This window comes from Ursus arctos, unplaced genomic scaffold, assembly GCF_023065955.2.
Source record: "Ursus arctos isolate Adak ecotype North America unplaced genomic scaffold, UrsArc2.0 scaffold_31, whole genome shotgun sequence".
Taxonomy (NCBI): Eukaryota; Metazoa; Chordata; class Mammalia; order Carnivora; family Ursidae; genus Ursus; species Ursus arctos.
The window spans coordinates 23,934,219-23,956,571 of NW_026622997.1; the positions used below are offsets into that span (position 1 = coordinate 23,934,219).

The 22,353-nt window shown below is 41.7% G+C and overlaps 1 protein-coding gene across 13 annotated transcripts in view; it reads left to right on the forward strand.

Moving 5' to 3' along the window:
• The window catches only part of CDKAL1 (CDK5 regulatory subunit associated protein 1 like 1), an 811,149-nt gene that overhangs the window by 497,287 nt on the left and 291,509 nt on the right, over positions 1-22,353 (forward strand). For all 13 annotated transcript variants that reach the window (XR_007191477.2, XR_007191478.2, XR_007191476.2 and 10 more), the window contains one exon: positions 12,540-12,602. Coding sequence is in view for 10 of the 13 variants with exons in the window: in XM_048225746.2 (XP_048081703.1) it covers positions 12,540-12,602 (63 nt within the window). In the remaining 3 variants the exon portion in view is untranslated. The remainder of the gene's footprint in view (positions 1-12,539; positions 12,603-22,353) is intronic.

The window sequence follows — 22,353 nt, forward strand, 5'->3', positions numbered from 1 at the left end:
AGGACGAGAGAAGGGAGAAGATGGAACTGTATATTAAATTGTCTTCTGGTCATCAAATAAAAGCTCTTTGATCATAAAGGCCAAAGATGAAAAAAGAAAATGTGTATGTTTAATATATGGAGCAGAAATCAGTCTATTTTTGACATAGGACTCGAGGAGGAGACAGGTCAAAAGCCCAGCCACCCCTGAAATGAATTTTAGACTCTTCCTATTGGTGTCGTGGGGCAGAGAGAGAGATCAGTGATGGCGCGTTGCTGATAGAAATGATTTTTTACAGTAGGTGCTGAATTAGATGTAGAAAGTAGGCGAGTCATCAGCCCTACATGGTTATGTCTGACCTGCCAGGTCCCAGTCGTGGAATCATAATAAAAGCGAGTTGTGGGCTTATCTGGAGATACAGCAGTAACTGGCACAGAACAATTTTCGAGCTTCTCTTCAAATGGGGTGACACCAGGGGTTATGCAGGGTCATGAAGGAGATGCATTGGTTTTGATCAGTTTTTAGAACTGGATGGCAGCTTATCTGTAGGTCAGAGAAATTTAGTTTCCTCCATTCTTTTTTCATCATTTTCCCCCTTGGGTGCTCTGTGGATTAGCCTCTGGAAACTGGTATGAGGCTCGGAGTGTTAATAGAGTTCGTGCACATCCAGACTGCCCGAGTCTGTATCTCATGATGTTGGGCTCTCAGGCGCATCCTCGTGGAATGTTCGAGGCAGTAAAGACACGTTACCAGCTCTCCACAAATAAAAAACAATGCAGAAGTACAGAGAGCTCCAGGGTGCTCATTAGAAGAACCCAGCTTCCGTGTGGTAGAGACACCTGCAAAATATTACCCTCTCAGAGTCACATCTCTAATAAAGCTTCCTGGTTTTGCTTTTTGTTTAATTGTATGGTTTGTCCCTATTAAAACAATTTAGACATTATTATTATTAAGCAGGTTTAAAAAAAAAGTTAAATAAAACCATTTGTCCCCAGCCTCTCCCTAATTTCAGATTACTTTATAACCTAGTAAAACTTGGAAGACAAAAATAAATACAGTGTAGTACATAGAAACAGATTTGTTGCCCACACTATTTGCTGGGCTGTGATGGTGGAAGGGGCTTCCGGAGTTTTAACACTGTAACTGCTAATTCTTCTAAAATATCGCTGTGAGAAAAGTTTTCTTGTCATATGTTAAAGGAATGTTTTAAATCTTAAAAATAACAGGGAAACCTCTTCGCACGTGGGTAATCTTTATACCTATGAATTGGTCTAGAAATACTAAAATTGTGTGAAGGAACATTTAAGAGGAATTCGATTAAAAACTGTTTTCTTTGCTTTGTCAAACTACTTAGATTCAAAGTAACCAGAGGGAGGAGGAGTTTGGTAGGGAGATAATATTTATTCTTATGTTATCAGGTATTTGGGTATGTGACAGACCCAGAGTCTAAGACACAGACAACAAATCAGTTATCTGGCCACATTCTGAAATGTTATTGGTTGTTATATTTACTTATTTCTTTTAAGGGAGGGTAATCCATGACATAGATCTGTTGATTTTGTCCTTTCCTAATATTTTTCTACCCAGCAAAAGTTACTGAAAGTTGCCATTCCCTGATTCCTGTATATAAATTCTCAGAGAAAGGATTGAACTTATAAACGTGTTTTAAAAAAAAAAGATGTGTGTGCATAAAATATAAATGAACTGAAAGACAGAGTCCTGTGGGAGACAAATCCAAATTCTGGAGTTTCTATGATTATTGTCCTGAAGTACCATTTATAGTCATAAAAATAATTCCATCATAAAATAAATTGATCTAATAATCTGTGTAAGAATCATAAGCAGATCATTTCATTGTCACAGCCACTGGGTGTGAGCGGTGTGAATACCAAATATTAATACCCAGAATTTTTTTTAATTCGTTCAGTAAACATTTATGTACCTACTGTGTGCTTGGGTCCTGATTAAGTGCGGTAATTGTTTCTCCCCTCTAGCTTGTTGAGTCCAGGAGCCTCGTCTGGCTTGCTTTCTGTCTCACCAGGGCCTGGTATGGTCCCTGCAGCGTGAGGGGCAGGCAGTGAAGGTGTCCAATGAACGAATGGGTCATTCAATTAGTAACTAAGTTTTAGAACTGGGAGAATGTCTTTTAGATATAGAGGGTGAGAGCAGAGGCAGAAAAACTGTTTGGGAGGCTCTTACGAGGAACAGGAAGAACAGCAGACTGTCTCCTCACAGAGGAATGGCCAAGGAGTGGCGTGAGGGCCTCTCTATTGCTCCGGGCGGACGTGAGTGGTTGCGTCAATGTGAGGTGGGGACTGAGAAGTCTATAAGGAGAATAGAGGGCAAAGGATGGAGGAACAGAGGTGACTGCAGGTGACGTGTTAGGTCATGAATTGAGATCCTGGAGGAAAAGGTGACCTGAGTGTTTCATATGAGGAACTAGAAGCCTCAATGGAGGTAAAACCCAAATGTTGTGGGACCAGGGGGATGGTGGTATTTGCTGAGCCACTCCCATGTGCAAAGCACTTTAATAAAATTTTGTGGACAGGAGAGAGGCCTCCCAGAAGACCAAGACATGGTGCACCTAGGCTGTACCCCAGATCAGCTCAGTCAGAATCCATGGCAGGGGGATCCAGACATCAGTATTATTTCAATCCCCAGGCAGTTCCGCTGTGCAGCTGGGGTCGGACACCCGAGATTTAGAGCAGGGGTTGGCAAACTCTTCCTGTAAAGCGCCATACAGTAAATGTGTTTAGGGTACAGGTCTCGTGGTTTCCGTTGTACCCCTTCTGCTGTGCCCCTGAGCACGGAATGAGCCACAGACAATCCGCGTGTGGTCGGCCGGCTCCGGTAAGTGTTGGTGGGGATTTGAATTTCATGTCATTTGCACATGTCACCAGGATTCTTGTTCTCTGGAGGTCTGGTGTGTGTGTGTTTGTTTGTTTGTTTGTTTGTTTGTTTGTTTGTTTTTCCAGCTACTTAAATTGTAAAAACAAATCACAGACTGTACAAAAATCAGTGGTCAGCTGAATTTTCTGCCAGCTCTTGACATGGAGGGTGAAACTTGGACCCAGAGTGTCCAGGAAAGAAAACAGTACTATAGCGATCCAGATAAGAAGTAAAGTTAGCGCTCTTCTGCGGTCGGCTGGAAAGTCACAGTGAGGATAAGCGATATTGAATTGATATTTATAGCAGCTCCTGCTCTCGTGTGCTACTTCTGAGCACCAGAAGTTACCATACAAAGGAGCTTTGAATGAACCATTGTGTGGTAGGTAGTACTTAGTACCCTTTGACTTTGTCTTTTTAACTTTACAGGGATTTGTTTTAGGTTGAAAGGCTGTTTCTTTTCTAACTGCTTGTAATGGCTACTCATTTTGGCAACACCTCCCAGGGCCGAATAGTTCAGTCTCCTTCCTTTCTCCTGTGCAGGTCATGCCTTTGTCGCCAAAGAATGACCTTTTCTTGCAAACAAACGTTCTCTTTAGAAAATAAGGTGAACCCGATATAAGAAGATATGGCTACTTATACTTTATATTATCAGCTGAATTAATGCAGAGTTCCCTATTTATTCTTTCCTCCAGCATTTGTTGCCCAGTCAGGAGCCTGCCAAGCAAATGGTGCCCCGTGCCTCTGCCACCCCCAGGGTGAAAATGAGGGACTGATTTTTGCACCTATAATTCACTAAGGTTATTTTGGAAACCATAAAGCCAAAAAAAAAAAAAAGAGAGAGAGAGAGAGAGAAAGAAAGAAAGTGCTCCCACTGATACTCGCCGTGCTTGAGAATCAGTGGTGCATTTCCACATTTGCCTGGTTGGGCTTTTTTGGGTTTGTTTTTTTAATACTGTTAACAGTGGTTGAGCAAAGTCACTTGTCTCTTTGCTAACGTGTACTCTTAGAATTGTGCTGTTTTCGTGTCCTCCTAGACATGCTCACACTGTATGCTTCCCTACACACACACACACACACACACACACACACACACACACACACATTGTGGAGATTCCAAACCCTAAACAACCCGAAATGTTCGTTGAATTTGCCGTAACTGGAGGCTGAGAAGGAAATCCAAGAGTACTGTCAAAGCCGGCACAGCTTTATGGTTATGTCCGTACCTTCCAGATCTTACTGGCAAGGAAGAGGTGGAAAATGTATACAGACTTAGAGCAGCCTGAGTCTCTCCTCACAGTACCATTTCTCACAGAACACAAAAGTATTACATGTGTCCCTTATGAAGGAAAAGCAGGTGAGATTTTGAAGTTTGTCTGTTTTGCTGAGTATTTGGGGTATTTTGACCACTAACCTTCACATCACTGTTTTGTTTTCGTTTTTGTTTTTTGACTCATTTCTGAATTTTGAGGTTCCTTGTTTTAGATGCCAGGGACCTGTTCTTTCTTCTTAGTGATCTTGAATGATTATTATCCTCTTAGGAACACCATCCAAATATGTCCAATAGAAAAGTGAGATTGTGATTGAGTGCTGATAACGTCAAGTGCTTTTAATTAAGTTTCTGATGTTTTATACATTGATAACAAAATAAAGGTTCAGGTTTATTAAGTTAGCTTCCCATTAATTTTTCAGAAGCACTCACCGAGTAGGGAACTAAATATATAATAGCAGCCTGTTCTCTGTAGCCAAAGTCTCAATGTGCCCCGGAGGAATTCCCGCATAGAGTTCATTTTTTGTAAAGGAAGAGGTTGGGAAATAAGGCAAAGCCTCAGACGTAATATGGAGATTACGAATGAAAATGCTTGATGGAATTCAGAACCCAGAATGGCGAAAGCTGAAAGACAGTGGGGAATCCACCTGGAAGACAGAAGCTACCAGCTGGAAGAAACCTCAGGGATCATTTTAGCTAGTGGTTCTCAACTTCGGCTGCACATTGGAAAACCCAAGAGCTTTTAAGTAATACCCTTGCCTGTATCCCACCATGCCAATTAGCTCAGTGCCACTGGGGAGTAAGACCAGAGCACTGGTATATTTTAAAGGTTCCTCTTTGGTTCCAACCTGCAACCAGGCTTGAGAACCACTGACCTGATCCACCTCCCTCATATCACATATGAAGTCCAGAGTGGATTCCTTGCCCAAGGTCAGAGAGTTGTGATTTGCTGGGGTATTAACCTCTATCTTCTCTCATCTTCTTGCCTCCTTTGTTCTGTGTGCTTCCCGTTTGAGCACATCCCCTCTCCTGCTTTAAATTAGACCAGCAGGCTCATGACTCCCAAATCTGTGGCCCCCATCTCTCCTCCAGCACCATACCTTATATCTAACTTCCTCTCATTATGTCCCCAAATGTCTCATGGCCAACCACTCAAATGCATTCTCTTCAAACCTGAATTTCCCTCCGCACTCTCCTCCCCCCAGAACTTACTTTTTGCCTGGATTGGTGCAGGCCACTTCTCTCCCCTTGGTTATCTGACCCCCAAATCTTAGAGTTTCTACTGTTCTCCCCTCCCTTGTACTCCTTACCCTAATGGGTCACCAAGAGCTGTCTGTCCTGCCTCTGCTCTTCGTCGATCCAGCCCACCTCCTTTCCTTGCCCTAGCTGACTCTGGGGTGGGGTGTTGTCCTTTTCTCTGGAGCATTGCCACAGTCTCTCTCAGCACCTTCAGCCTCTAGCCTTGCACCCTTGCTCCATCTCTAACACCATGAGAAAGCGCTTTCTGAAACACAAGTGGGATCATTTGTCGCATTTCTTACATTATGCACTCTAACCGCTTAGGCATCTCTCTGCTTTCACAAGGCTACTTCCTTCCTCCCTCTGGGCGCCTACACTCAGCCTACTTTCCTACAGTTTATAAATGGCATCATCTATCTATAGACTCAGTTCTTTTATTTCTGCTTTTATCAAAAACTGAACTCTCCAGTAATTTATAATATTTTCCCTCCTCAACCAAATGCTGTCACATTACACACTGAGGTTAATAAGCTCAGCATCACCCACCCCCTCACAACAGGAACCTGCCCCTGCAAGAAGTGTAATCAAAGATCCCAAGGCAAACATCAGACCTACCTTATGGCCAGACCACAATTTTGGTAGATAACATCTTCACTTACTTCCTAAGGTGTCATGGCTGCTTCATTTCTTATCCCTTACTTAAGTGCCTCATTGCCTCTTGCTAAGCCCTGTCCTCACTGCAGTTCTCCTAGTTCCTGACTAGTCTCACCAAGGACCTTGCGCCCCTGAGTCATTTGTTTTTATCTCGCACCTCTTTGCTGTTTTGGCCCTTCTGCCTCAGGATGTGATTCTCTGACTTCCCTTCTAAAGGCCTGTCCCTGGCAGGTAGTAACTGACCAGTTCTTGTTCCCTCGTGTTTATTTCCTAGAATTTTGACTCGATCTCTGTTTTGAATTTGTTTAGAACCTAACTCTCCTAGACACTACCCACCCCACCCCCCGCAGTCATTGATTGCCTTGTTGTCTTAAGTGTCCCTGCATGACGCAAAGATCACCTATTCAGAACCTGCTTGCCCAGTTGAGTTGTCTTGGCTTCTTATCTTTTCACTCTTACTTTCCACTGTTACTTGCCAGTCCATTGGTTAACCACTTCTCAGGCTCCCTGCCAACAAGGGGACAAGAAAAAAATAAATGGCTTGAAACTCTTTTTTCTTAGCATATCAGTTATACTTTTATATTTAACCTGTGTTAGTGGTTGCCCTAGAGTTTGCAGTAAACAATTTCAGGCAATCCAAGCAAAAAAAAAAAAAAAAAAAAAAATCCACTTTAGGCATAGTGTGAGTACCTTATAATAATAACTCAATCATCTTTTTTGTAATTTTTAAAATTTTTTTGAAGATTTCATTTATTTATTTGAGTGAGCACACAAGTAGGATGGGGAGGGGCAGAGGGAGAGGGAGAAACAGACTCCCCATCGAGCAGGGAGCCCAATGCAGGGCTTGATCCCAGGACCCTGAGATCATGACCCGGGCCACCCTGGTGCCCCAATAACACAATTATTTTAATTTCTTTCTCTCACCCCTAGTGTATTGTCTTTCATTTCACATATTCATAAGCATACGTAATTGAATAGATTTTTGCTATTATTGTTTTGCATAAGCTCTTACCTGTTAGATCAATTAAGAATAAAACAAAAAACAAAAAACTCCTTTTACCTGCACTTATTCTTCTCTACTTATTCAGTGCTTTTCTTTCAGATCCAGATTTCTGACCTATATAATTTTCCTTCTCTCGAAAGAACTTGTTTTAATGTTTCTTGCAAACAAGGTCTGATGGAAAGGATAATTTTGAAGGATATAGAATTCTAAGTTGGTGGTTTTTTTCTCTTAACACTTTGAATATTTCTCTCTCTTCTTGCCAGCATGGTTTCTGAGAAATCAGATATGGTTCTTATCTTTGTTCCTCTATGGATAAGGCATTTCTCCCCCCTTTGGCTTCTTTTGGGAATTTTTCTTTTATCTTTGATTTACTATAATTTGAAAATAATATGCCAAAGAATAGGTTTCCTTGGCATTTGTTGTGCTTGGTATTGTCTGAGCTTCCTAGATCTGTGGTTTGGTGTCTGACATTAATTTGGAGAAATTCTCAGTCCTGATTGTTTCAAATGTGTCTTGTGTGCCTTTCTCTCTTCTCCTTCTGATATCCGCATTGTGCATATTGTACACCTTTTATAGCTGTCCTACAGTCCTTTCAGTCTTTGTTCTCTCTTCTTTTTGGTTTTTGTGGATTCTGTTGGTACATCTCTAGCTCAGAAATTCCTTCCTCAGCCATGTTCAGTCTGCTCCTTGGCCTGTCAAAGGCATTCTTCATTTCCGTTATCACTAGCATTTTGGGGAGGGAAATTTGGGGGAGGTTCATTCTTTGATTTCCATCTCTCTGCTTACATTTTTCATCTGTTCTTGCATACAGTCTACATTATCCATTAGAACCCTCAACATATTTTAAATTCCCAGTCTGATAATTCCAGCACTCCACGATGTCTGGTTCTGAAGCTTAGCCTGTCTCTTCGAATTGTATTTTTGCCTTTTGGTATGTCTTGTAATTTTCCTGGATAACCGAACATGACATAGCGGGTAAAAGGAACGCTACAAATAGGCCTTTAGTAATGTGGTGGTGAGGATTAAGGACTGGAGAAGCATTCTAGAGTCATATGATTAGATCTCAGTCTTTTAATGACCCTGTACCTCTGGACTGTAAAGAGGTTTTCTCAGTGTTTTTCCTCCCTCCCTGAGCAGAACAGGATGGTTTAGTGGTCTGAAGTTGGGTATTTCCCTTGTCAGGTTAGCTAGTTTCTGATAATACCCCAGCAGATTAGGCTCTGGTTAACCAGTTCCAACTGAGGGCAGGCCTTGTTAAGAACGGAGTACGCTCGTGTATTTCAAAATGCTTCTTTTTCCCCTCCCCATGCCAGAAGCCACAGGGGATTTTTCTCCCAAATTTATTCTGGGAACCTGGTGGAGCTCCCGGAGGTAAATCTCACAGTGTTGTAGACCACCCACTCCTGCCTCATGACTGGATCACCCTGAAGTTCTTAACAGAGTTGTCTGCACTGAGCCTCCAGCAATCCATCCATTACCATTCAGGCTTTCCTACTCATGCTCCGGAATGCTCCAGAAGCCACATTCCCCATATTGGCTCATTGGTCTCTCCCAGTTCTAGGGGCAACAGTGTTTCCTGTCTTTCCTTCCCTTATGCATCCAAAAAAAGAGTTGATTTTTAAGTCTGTTCAGCTTGTTTCTTGTTAGGCCGGAGCGATGACTTCCGAGCTCCTTACATGGGGAACTGAAAACAGGAAGTTAGTAGTACATTGAAATTCAAACCTGCTCTTTTCGCTTCTTACCACAAAGTATCCTAAAACATTTATACTGTATTATCTATAAGTAGAGAATGAACACAGAAAGCATTGAATTCTTTTGGGGAGCCCAGGAGAAGTTAAACTGGTGGGTATTGTTACAATTTAATTGACTATATGATCTCACCTTCAAAATACAGATTTTCATTGCACGTGGGGCCTCTTTCAGATCTAACTCCTTGTATCCCTCTGATAAAAATGGAAATGATTCCATTGTCTGGAAACCTGAACTGTTAAAAATGTTCCATTGGGGCCTTTAATTTTGTTTGGTTTTGTTTGAAAAGGAGTTTAAACTTGGATCGTAAAGGGATTGTCAGTGTTTTCTGTTCCTGGAGTGTGAAATATAAAAGCAGTCTAGGAAACACCTCATGATGGAGATTCTCTGAAATCTCAAAGTTTGACCAGATTTTCAGACTGCCTCATCTTCTAAACCCAGCTGCGCCCCACACAGACTATAGGACTCAGCGTGTTGGTCCTCTGTAATCACCTCTCATCTCTGCAGCCTGTACCCCGAGATTGACGATGAAGGGGACTTGAAGGTACCTCATCCAGCTCTGAGAGGGATGTTTGCCATATTCACTGTACTTTGGCCACCCTTGTTCCAGGTTCATCACACACCTTGTTCAACATGTTTACTTTTTAAACACTCAGAGAAGTAACAGGTGGTTGCATGACTGAGATGTTTGTTTTAACAGGCTAAAAAGTGGGAGGTGGTTTAGACACACACTATGATGCAATAGGAAAGTATCTAATTATTCCATTTTTGGCTCGGCTTTTAGTTTCAGTTAAAACTGATAGCAAGGCTCAACAAGTTTTGTAGCTGAGGACTCTTAGCGCTGTCTGCCCGTGAGAAATTGGCTCACTAGCAGTGATGGCCGTGCTTTCATCCCTTGTACATGAAAAATTCTGCTTGGCTTCAGCGCTAGAATTTAGTAAAGAATCTCAGCGTTTCTGTCATCAGCAGTTACGGTGTGAATACAGAAGGCTCTGAAAGTCCCATATCTACTTCAGCGTGTTCTACAAGCCGACTTATAATTGTGAACATCGAATGCCCAAAACCAAAATCCTGGAAGCAAGACAGCTCACGGTTCTTTGGCCTGGTATGGTCATCCTGATGTGTTCGGGTATAGGTTATGACCGGTCCTTGAACTGTCTCATTGAGTACAAGGAGCAAGGAATTTTGCAGGATAGTTGTTTATTTGGTTTGGGGTCAGGGGACAATTGCCAGAAGTAGTCGTGGTGCCAGATAGAGATTCGAGTTCTGGGATGGCTAACTATTTCTGTAAAGGGCCAGAGAGTAAATATTTTAGGATTAATGGGCCATATGATCTCTGTCGGAACCACTCAACTCTGCTGTTATAGCACAGAAGTGGTCATAGATATACATAAACAGATGCGCGTGGCTGTGTCTCAGTAAAACGTTACTTACAAAAACAGGTGGTAGGCTGGATCGGCCCGTGGGCCATCATTTGTCATCCCCTATGATGGATCCCTGAACATACACTGCTGAGCTCTACAATTCTGACCTCACAGGAAAAACAGCAGTAGTTTTCAGTTAACTGAACTAATACATAGAACCTTCAGGATTTCTAGCCAAGACTTCCTTGTATTTGTGTATAATAAATTTGTTGTCAGAGAGAAGAGCATTTTTTCCTCGCTGGCTTCTTTGGGTGCTAATCCAAATTGTGTTATTTACTTGTCATTTAGACCCCACTTCCTTCCCAAAATAATTTGAGGTAGCTTACAGTAAAAGGCATGTATAGGGTTTAGCTGTAAAAATAGAGATATCAAACCAAAACCGCATGAAAATGTCACACAAAACAACCTCTGAATATTCCGTTTCCACCCGCCAACTCAAGCTGGTAGCTCAACCTTTTCGGGACTCAGCAGACTTTTGGACACCTCCTAAATTGAGTACTGATTTGCTCCGTATTTTATCTTTCCTAGCATAATTTCCTTTCTGAAAACAATTTCACCCCTTGTTTTATAGTGAGTCTTCTACCAAAGGAAATGTTAGTATCCGTCATTTTTCTTCTGATTGAAGTATAAGCCAAGAACTGTTATACAACTGAGTGGGTAATGGAAAGGAAAGAGAAAATTCTAAGCTAACGAAAACTTGGGTGAGCCAGTGACCTGTTCAGAACAGATTTCAGGGCTTACACTTGTAGCGTTGGGGGCCTATTTCCAGTCAGTCAGAGGCTCATCCCTGCTCTCAGGGGGAAAGGAGTATTTTGGGATTTTAGTGTTAGGATGATCAGAAGCCCACTTTCGAGGTAGACAGAGGAGGTGGGGATTGTGGCTGGTGGCAGGGAGGGGTGATGTTTAGTGGGTGATGTGGAAACAAAGCCAGCTGGAATTGTGGCTCCAAAGACCATTCCGAAATTTGAAAACTGGTCCATGGGACGATAGTGAGCGTGTACAAATGACTCTAATATCAGTCCTAGTTAATACTAGTTCCAACTTCTTAGCCAAGTGGCTGCCGACGGTCGTGTAGAGCCCGGGCCAGAGGGTCTGCTTGGATCCCTGGCACTGGGGAGGTGTGAAGATACGCTCAGGCAGACACTGGAGTTTAACGGGAGGAGATACAGAAACACTCCCCTAGGAAACCTGAAGACCAGGCAAGGGTTCATTCACAAGTGAAGACAGAAGCTGCTCCGTTACCTGGTAGTTAGGTTAGCAACGACAGAGTAGAACCAGAAGCAGGACGGGGGCTATAGTAAGGACAACAGACCACTTTTGCGCCAGGATTTATCATTTTTGAAAAAAGTGCACACTGGCAAGCTGGCAAAAATGTTTGTGCAAAGATGATCATTTTATGAAAAAATTGAAATGCAGAAAAAGCGTTCAAATTTCAGAAGTTTTTGGATTTCAGCACTGCATATAAGGGATTGCAGATCTGGTCCTACGAGTCTTTAAGTTTGGCAAGGATCAGTTGTGAAGTGGAAAAAGTCAGTTTTAGGACAGTGTATACAGAATGATCCCGTTTCTTTGAAAGTAATAACTGTATGTGAAAAAACTTACACAGAAGATCTAGAATCACACGCAAAATTTCCTGTGGTGGTTATGGTGAGTGGACAGATCTCCGTGTATGAGAAAACAGGCTGCTTCTTACAGTCCACCAGAAGAGAACGCCACCCTCCCTTCACTGTCACAGACGCTGAGGGGGCAGAAGGTAGAGACGGTCCTCAAGTAGTGGGTTCAGCTTGAGAAAAACATATCAGCACTGAAAAGAGGCTTCTCTTTTCATCACTATATATGAGACTTATGTCATCGTTATAGATTTGCCTAAGTTGGGTAAATTCGTTTATTTCTTAAGGAAGTATGCATCGAGCCCTGTGTGTGAGACACCATGCAAGGCACTCGGGCTACACAGCAGGGACAGAACAAAGGTAGCCTCAAGCAGACAGACCCAAACTGTGACTAGGAAGCCAGATGAAGGTTTATTGTTCAACAGGACACATGTCCGTGCCCAGTCAGAGTAATAGCAGTTGGTATTACGGTGAAATCACAAGTGTCCTAAACGTTCCTGGCTGGTCTGTGACAACGACCCGCAAAACCATCAAGTAACTTAGTTTTCTAATTGCAGTCATGTATCCCAGAATGGCACTGTAGCCTCCCACGTTGCACAAGAATCTCTAAATAATATCTTAATGCAGGTGGATAGGTAGACAAAGATTAGACAGATAGATAGATACTTATGCATGTGTATATTTTTGCCACCTGTCAACTCACATGTTTGTGTTTTCTTCCACAGAAAAAGCAAAGAACGAAAGATCTTTCTCGGGTATTCCATTCTTACAATCCGTACGATCACAAGGTAAGAGAAGCATGTTATTCGTGTATTGGATAGAAGTCCTTCTGAACGTAGAGCAGATCTCACCAGCAGATAGTGATTTTGAAGTAGTTTTCCAATTACATTTGTATTTCCATTTTAATTTGTCAACTCTCTCTCTCTTCTAAAGAAATAAAAAAAAATCTTTATTTCTGAACTAAAATAATTATATTTTATTCCCATTAAAATCCAGTTACACATTGTCACTGAAATCTCAAAGATGAGGTAAAGACAGATTGGGGGGTGTTATTTACTTGGTTGGTTTTTTTCTTTCCGAACACTGAAGCGATGGACTTGATTTTTGAATTGGTAAAGACAGTTGAGATAGTAATTGCCAACCCTTTGGTTTTCCATTGCTCCTGAGAGAGAGTTATTTTCTCTAGATAAAATCCCTAACAAAGAACAGTACATAGCGTAATATCTGGAATACCCACCGCCAAAAGATTTGCGCCACGGAGGACCAAATAGCTCCATGACTCCTATATATTTGTCCCCCAGCTTTATAGACCCGTGGCCAGTGTTGCTTCATTTATACCCCACACTCTTCAGTCCCTGTATTTGAAGAATTTCCAGACATCTTTTTACTTACAAGCATCTCACCATATATTTGTAAAAGATAAGAGTTCTTTAAGAAAAAAACAAAACACTTCTGTTTTTAAAGAAAATGCTTAACACCACATCATCGTAGGGAAATATATTACAAGATTCCCGAGACTTGTGCACAACTTCTGTATCATGTAAGGTTCCAGTAAATCTGTTAATTCGAGGTGATTTCAGAAGCGAACAAAAAATTTGCACACTTGAAATGCTAATATAAACTTAAATCTTGATCTATGAATTTACAAGGAGACATGTGGTGGGGATTTTTTAACTAGCCAAAATAAGTAGTGTGAAAACTATTTTCCTCAGTTGAGAATTATGGAGATGTCTGGATTCAGGAGGAGAAAACGGTGCCAGTTGTTCATAGAAGTTGAAAGATTTTCAATGGCTTCTAGTGTTTCTATAGTGACCAATTGACTTTAAGCACCAACAATTTTTGAGAGAGGTGTTTATGCTTCGTGTGACCATGGCAATACACAGTACTAAAAATGATATCATTTCACGTTGCATTTTTCAAGCTAAACCAGTCCCTTTGCAGAATATGGCAATTTGTTTGAAAGAGATGGGGAGAGCCAGTAATGCATGACAGTAGGGAGAGAAGGTGCAGGCAGATAAGTAACACACCAGCAAAGGGAAGGAGATTGGCTGGGTTCCTGATAGGAGAGTTGCAGTTTTTTAGATGAAGCCATTTAATTAACATAAATGCAGCAGTGGCTAAAGTTAACATTCAGGAACGACAAAAGGCTGTGACAAATCAAAGGTTTTGCCTGCCTTGTCTAAATTTTGCCCACTTCTAACGTTTTTTAATTCACAGTTAAGGGAAATTCCATTATTCTTTTATTAGAACTCTTAATGGAACTTAGCCATTTGCAGCTTCTACCGGCTTCCTCTTCATATCCTTTGTGGCATTGTATCAAAGTCACCTCGGATTATTTTGGCTTCCCTTGTGAAGACTTCATTCCTCTACAAATTAGTCATTGGGCAATGAGGAACTGAATATAAGTGCTAGATGGAGTTCCTTTTGATCTTTACTTTAAGATCGGTAATAAATTATTGTAAAGAGCTAGCGTGCTTGATGAGTGATTTTTGAAGTTCCAAAGGTTTGGCCTGTTGGCATTCTGCTTCATTCTGCATGTGTAGGGACGGAAAAGGGGAAAGTTTCCAGGCTGCTCCTGCCCCTTTCTCCGGCTCCATCCAGACACGTCTCACCGGGTCACCTTCAACCTTTTCTCCCGTTGATCAGTGTCCACAAAGACTAGCATCGCAGGGGCGGTGGGACAGACACTGCTTTCTCAGTCTTAGAATATTCCTTTTCTTCCCCATAAATAAAATACAAGGGGGTTGTGATTCAAGCTACTTTGTCATTTTAAGTACCCAATTATATTCAAACAAATTAGCTTTCTAAGCAGATAGGTTTCAGCATAGAACGTTTTGTAAGATGTGGTTGGAGTTGACTGAAACATCTCATGCTCAGTGAGATTTTTGTAGTGATCTTTAGGTTAAATATATGCATACATTATAAATGAAAGCTTATATAAAATAAAATATAGGCTGTCTGCGACTTGCTTTAAAAAAAAGAATGCAAGGCAGGGAGTGGGTAGGATACAGTGAAATCAGATTGGCCATGTGTTGACGATTATTGAAAATGAATGATGAGTTTATGGGGGTTCATCATGCTATTCTGCTTATTTTCTTTCTTCTTTTTTTTTTTAACCTGATGGAAATTGTCCTGGGAGTGAATGTTGTGGTATTCTCTTCCTCTCTAGCTAGGTTCCTTTTATTGTTAATTTTTCCCTTGATGTAAATTTACACCAAAGAAGGAATACTCAGCATTTCAGTGGGTTCGTTATGCTGAGTAAACTCAGAGATGCAGATCCTGTTCTAAAGTTGGCATAATTTCCTGGGGCTTCATCCCAAATTATAGTGGGTCACTTAAATGATAGCCTGGCCTGCTAGAAACTGTTAAAACAGTGGTAATTACAAAGGATAGTTAGTACAACCGTTCTTTTCTCAGTGAGTCAGTTATGTTTGCTCCTCTTTCCTCCCCAACTCCCCCAACCCAACCAGGATTGCTCCAGCCTGACCCCAGGCACAGGAGAGTCACCGGGTTAAACAAACGTGTTGTTTGAGTGAGGCCAGGTGCGTTTCTTAATCGTACTCTGAAGCCGTTGTTTACGTTGCAAATGGTCAGTTGGGTTTCTCTTAAATGCTGTTGCAGAAAGCAAATAAAGCTTAGAGCAAAATGTACACTCAAAATGAGTCTTAAGGAAAAAACCTGATTTATTTTTTATACTCTAAGACAAATTCTGCTGGAGATGGGAAGAATTTCATTTTGGAGCATTATCTCTAGTTCCATGACCATTTTTTTTAAAAAACTGTTTCCAGTTCTTGTAATACAGACTTACAGAGAATGGCTTGAGCAAAGCCAATTGCCGTTTTTCTGTCCTAATAAAAGGGAACATAGGTAAAGAGAATCCAGAGCAGCAGGTAATTTGATTTTATTTTGTGCACTATATGCTGTCCTCTGTTATTTTAATAAACACATAATAAACATAGCTTGTAATTTCTGAAAACACATCAGACTAACTACTAGGAAAGGTTACAGGTCCAGAGGCCTTCTGTGTCACTAGAATTGAATTTTTTCTTTGGATAAGTTATGGGTGAGTAGAGTAGGCTATAATTAGAACACTTTTTATTAAAACTCTGCTTATTAGCACGTGCTTTCTGTCTTTGGCCTGAAAGAAGTATTGCCATACATATAAAAGATGTTTCTATTTCCTTCCTTCCCCCCTTTTTTTCTTTCTTGTTAGATTTTTATCAGAGTTATGTGTTCAGGGGGGAAATCTCAATTTATTAGCTAAACACAGATGTTTATAATCTGCTAACGTAAAAAGCTATTATAAAATATGAAAATGCTTGGAAGGAAGAAGTACACAGTTCTGTTTCAGTCTATAGTGGTTTTTAACATCTGCATAGTTCAGTTTCTAAACATAGTTAGTCTGCATAACTTTATATATATTCCCCCATTAAAAGTGAGTCTTTAATGGGTTATCACTATTACAGTTTCTGTGTTTTGTCAAGGGGGCATCTCATGTTCTTTTAGTGACTATTATTATTTCAATAATTTTCTACATTCTTGGACATAAATGAATGGACACACTTCAGAAGAAACGTGATTATAAAACTATGTTGGTGGAGTAAGCTTTTCTTTCTTTTTTTTTTTTTTTTGGTGATTAGTGTTATTTTAAGAATTTTTCTAAGGACACAGACATCCATCAGCTAAACTCTAAACTAACTCCTGTGTGCCCCCCAAAACGGCTATGTATGGATATGTGCTTGATGAGTTAGCTTAGGAGCAGAGAGAAAATGAACATTAGTGCTTTACACAGCCAGAGGCCTTTTGTGCAGGAGGTCTCTGCTGTCCGTAACCCGGCTCGAAGTCCGCCAGCCCACCAGCCAGGATCCAGCCTGTCCACATCCTTGTTGAACTCTCTCCCCACCTCGTTACTTCTTCAAGTCCCCCATCCACGAGCAGTCCACTTTTAAAAAGAATATTTCTAACAGACATACATGTCTGGTTTCCCAAAAAACAATCAAGCCTAGCAGGAGTTACAAAGAGGGTGGTTATGGTTTCGAGAAGCCAGAGCTTCATTAAAAAGTGGCGGCGTACGAAAATGAAGGCAAGGACGTGGCCATAAAGACCGCTGAGTCATCAACAAAGGGACTCCGAAAGTGCAGCTGCCCAGGACCCCTTAATTTGGACCCAAATACCCAAAGATCCCTGCACATTTTAATAGTCCCAGAGTAAAATAATTGGGCCTAAATTACATCAAGAAGGAGAGACGTGTGTAGTCTATTTTTAGAAGTATTGCTATTTTAAGGATAGATATTATTTATCTTGAAAACTCTTAGGAATAGCTGGTTTTTTAAGGTTGGATGAATGAATATTACTATAGAATGTGGTTTAATAACAGAGAACTAGTAAGAGTGGTTGAACATGTGTTGGTAGTTGGGTAAAGGACCAAAAAAAATGTGTGTGAGCGGAAAAGATGAGGAGACAATCCATGTTCCCCCCAATTACTTACTTATATAATTAGATATTGTAAAAATATTAAAGCATATGATATTTTTATCTTAAAGAGTACACTCGGTATAACTTGAGTAGGAGAACTGGAAGTAATGTATCAGTACCGGACATTTTTAAGTGCAATATCAAATATACAAAAAAATGCTGATATGTATTTGCATAACCCACACTTCCGAAGACTACCTTAAGCACCGCCATGAATGCAGACACATCTGGGAGCTCATGCCTGCCAGTGCTCAGTGAAATATGATTTAATAACAAAATGTGGACAGAAGCATACAGCAAAAATTTATTTTAAAAGTCTTGGGGAGAAAAGTCTTGGGTTATACCACCATCCTTCCTTCCCTAAGAGACTATTCGTCTCTGTGGCATCAGTTTCATATGTCCTACCTGGAGCGAAAGGGGCAGTTTCACCTTAGAAATCCCATATTGATCTACATTTCTCCATTAATCAGATTTGTCTAGTGATTTAAGATAACAAATTCAGCTCTTTCTGTTCGAAGAATAATGGCCATGTGACTCCATCCCGAGGCAGCCACGGTATTGTCAAGCCTTCATTATCCCCGTGCTTGGAGCAACACATGTCGCCAACAGAGCGCTTTGAGTGGTTCTTCTCGAGAGGGAGATGGGAATTTGGATCCCTGCCGGCTGGCCCCGTTGAGCTTCGAGCTATCTGCTGTCTGGAAATAGCACGTTCAGTTTTTAATGGATACGGCACTCTACGAGAGCCAGATTTGCACGGCACATGCGGGTAAAGAAACAAGTTATTGATCTGGTGTGTTTGTGCCACACTTAAAACCATTCGCCATAGCAGATTGTCCAAAGCCGTGTGTGCACTTCACTCTAGTCCCCATCTTTGGCAAAGACTAAAAAATGTTTCAAAAGTAATTTTAGGGCTGTTGCTAAATATCAGGAACGATTGGATAAATGCCCGATTGGTGGCGTTGCCTTATTGTTGTAGCACATGTCATCCTAAAACCAGGCTCAGGGTCTGGCCTCCAAGCAGGGGAAGTGAGTAAATAGTAAACCCACATTCATGGGCCCCGTGAACTCTACTCCAGAGCCAAATGACGAAATTCAGTCTCAAAATAAAGGACATAACTGAAGGGCTCCCTTGGTATAAAATCTGTGCTCCCATTTGTTAAAATGTCTTTCCTCTCAAGGTGGTCATATAATTGTTACCAAGGGTGCAGACATGGTTCAGCTGTGTTTTACTTCAACAGTAGACGTGTTTAGCTACCCTTTTGCTTCCCGATCTGTGCCAACCTGACCCACAGGCAATTTCTTCATTTTTAACCCTCCTCAGCTTATGATTCAAGTAGAGTAACTCATGTTTCCCTGAGCCTACCTTGGCCACTGTATCTGTATATTTTTCTCTTTTCCTTCTAAAATGACGTTGATCTAAAACCTAGACATTTTTTAACACATTAGTTTATGTTGTGACTGTAGCTGGAAGGAGGGGGGGGTATAGATGTATGCGTAAAGGGCCCGGTGGATACCAGCACTGTGCCTTGCCATCACCCTGAGGACTGACAAAGAGAGTGGAATGCGAGGGGACCTTATTATTATTCAACTGTTCGATGCACATCATGGAACTGGCACTATTCTCAAAGCTTTACATACATGCATAACTCATTTACTTTGCAGACCGACCCTGTAAGATGAGAACTCTGATTATGCCCTCGTTTGCAGATGAGGAAACACACGGAGAGATTCTGTGACTGCTCAGGTCACACAGCCTAGTAAGTTACAGAACAGTCTAGCTCCAGAGTCCGGGCTCATCACCCCTGGGCCACGAGTAGCTAAAAAGCCACAGTGTAAGATGCTTTAATAAAAGGTGGATGGACAGCTTAAGCTCAGGGTCGAAGTGGGCCTTCCTACCCTGCCTCTCTCTCCCCCACTTCTGAGTCGAAATTTAAATGGGTAAACTCTATAATAGGTAATGGAAAGAGGTGTGAGAAGCAATAAAAGGGACAGAAGACAGAAGTACGGGAAGAGCGTTGAGGATTCTATTGAATGACCTCCTTGTAAAGCAGACAGTGAAGCAGCCAAGCTGACCCTAAAAACCACCAGCCTCGCCTCCACTGTCCCCGGCCCAGCCGATTGATTCACCATCGGCCTGGGGCAGTTATCTTGAATAAAGCCGGGTGTCAGGGCGAATATCATCAGAGACCAACAGATCAGGCTGGTCCAGCTCTCTTCCTCAGAGAGCCCTGTCCAACTTGCTTCCCCCCGCCCCCCACTCCTCCCTGTGGGGGTAGGGCTGGGGCGGGTTAGGATGGCAGCCCAGGGCTTCCCGCCAAAGGATTGGAATTCCTTAGGACCAATGCAGGAGGTGTCCGAGCCAGAGAAATAGGGTAGGTCAGAGTCTAAAACACTGAGAAAGGTTGAGGAGAAAATCATCCAAAGCCATGACACTGGACATAGGAAAAAGGCCTCAGAGCAGCTTAGAAACAGGTAGGAGGAGGTCCTGTGCTGTTTATCCAGACGCCAGCGGCATTTGTGACTTCCTTTTATGGGTAAGTGGGATCGGGGTGCAGAAAATGGAAAGTTTCCCAGATTCTGAGTTAAGAATGTCCCGTTTATTACTCTCTCCCTTCCACCTTTCCACCCAAGCACTCTCAGAAATCTTAGTAATAGAGGAAGAAGCAAAGTTCATAGTGAAATCCTTTGCCAACATGCAGTATTAGAGTATTGATAAAAAATAATCAAAAGAAAGTCTACATAGATGTGGCAGTTATTGTGTTTTCAAATTATTTCTCAAACCTGAAGGAGTCCCCGTTTTTACTGCCATTGCTTGTTTACCGCCTCCACGAAATTCACTAGCATCGGGAAGAAGTGAGCCAAGGGCAGGGAGAGGGACTGCTTGTACCAAAAGCTTGAGCTCACCTTACAGCCACCCCAAGCTTGCCCCCCACTGTTCCACCAGTCACCCCCAGTTGTCCTCAGTCATCAGTCTCTGCACCCTGCCCCAACCCTGGCTGTGTCTCATCACCACTGTGCACGACCGTCTACCAGTCTTCCCGACCCTTGTGGGACAATGCCTTTGGCTAGCACACGATCCACTCGATATGTTAGGGTTGCCAGAATTAACAAATAAAAATACAGGACACCCAGCTAAGTTTGAATTTCAGATAAACAGTACTTTTTTAATATAAATTATGACCCATGCAATAAGTGGGACATAGTTATACTACAAATTTATTCATTCATCTAAAATTCATATGCAACTAGGTGTTTCTTTTTCTCTGGCACCCCAGGCTGCACGGGTATGACATATTTCGCTTTGGCAAATTGAGAGAGAGAGGTGAAAAGAGAAGAAAATCCAAAATGGAATGAAATTTTTAAAAATGAACCTCCCCTGCATTTAGTGCGAAGGACGTGAGAATGTTCCTGTTCCTATTCCCATCCTTATTTGTATAACATGCCTGGCCTCCTCTCAAAGGCTGACGGCTAGGTCAAATATTTTAATTAAGAAGATAGAACTGGGGCACCTGGGTGGCTCAGTTGGTGAAGCCTCTGCCTTCCGCTCAGGTCATGATCTTGGGGTCCTAGGATCAAGCCCACATCAGGCTCCCTGCTCAGAGGGGAGTCTGCTTCTCCTTCTCCTCTGCTCTTCCTCCCTGCTCGTTTTCTCTTTGTCCTTCTCTCACCCCCAAATAAATAAATAAAATCTTAAAAAAAAAAAAAAAGAAGAAGAAGAAGAGAGAACCTACCAGAGGGGAAGTGGGTGACAGGATGGGGAAAATAGGTGATGGGGACGAAGGAGGGCACTAGTGATGAGCACCGGTGATGTTGGCAAGTGTTGAGTCACTATGTTGTATACCTGAAGCTGGTGTTACACTGTTAATTGTATGTTAACTAACTGGAATTTAAATAAACACTTAAATAAGAAAAAGAAGATGAGGGGACACCTGGGTGACTCAGTCGTTAAGCATCTGCTTTTGGCTCAGGTCATGATCCCGGGGACCTGGGATCTAGTCCCACATCAGGCTCCCTGCTCAGCGGGGAGCCTACTTCTCCCTCTCCGGCTCCGCACTGCTTGTGTTCCCTCTCTTGCTGTTTCTCTGTGAAATAAATAAATAAAATCTTTAAAAAAAAAAAAAAAAGGAAGATAAAACAACTTACTCATTTGACCTTAGTTCTCTGAAATCTTATAACAACATTTTACCCTGGGAAATCTGTCTGGAAAATTGCTTGGAAGACACAAACAGAAGTTAAATTAAAACAAACCCATACCTTATTTTCAAGGAATAAGAATTTTCATTTCCCCCCTGAAAAGCACACTTTGTTTCTCGGCAATATATTTTATCATAAAGTATAATTAATGACTTCTTCATAGCCGAAGTTATTTCTGTTGAGCTGTACCGAGAAACATTAGTGCTAGTGATGCTTTCAGCGAGTAATGTAGGCAGTCACTAGAGAAATGAGGCAGCTAGTTCTGCTTTTTTCTTTTTTTTTCTCTCTCTCTCTAGTTCTGCTCAGGTTTTAAGACTGTCGAGAGTCCTGTGATTGGTGGGGTGTGGGTAGATGCAGGTTGTGGGATGGGCTCCCCAGGCCTGGCCTGTGTCTTCCTCAGCACATTATTAACAGTGGCTGAAAGGCCCCAGTCTGTGCGCCCCTCGCCTATGATTACCATCCTGAGATACAGAGTCTAACTTGCACAGTTTCCAGAATTCTGTTGACCAAAAATAGTGAAATGCAAGTATTTCCACGGGCCAATAACTCAATTCTCTCAAGGGTGTTTTGCGCAAGATGAAGAAGCCGGGATTAGAGTTGGCATGTGTGGACGGGTTTTAGTGTATACATTAACACTCTTCTCTTGAAATTGGAAAACTGGAATTTTAGCATCTGGGGGAAAAAAAAGTTAACTAGCCTCTTCTAATGACTGTTAATATTTCCCATTATTCAACACTACCTTTGGGTGCCTTTCAGAATTCCGGAGATATTTTAAATGCACATGTGTCAAATAAAAATAAAAGACTTTTAAAAACTCAAGCTCTTTTTAATTTAGCTCCGTTAATATATGGAACACACATGGGTAAGAAA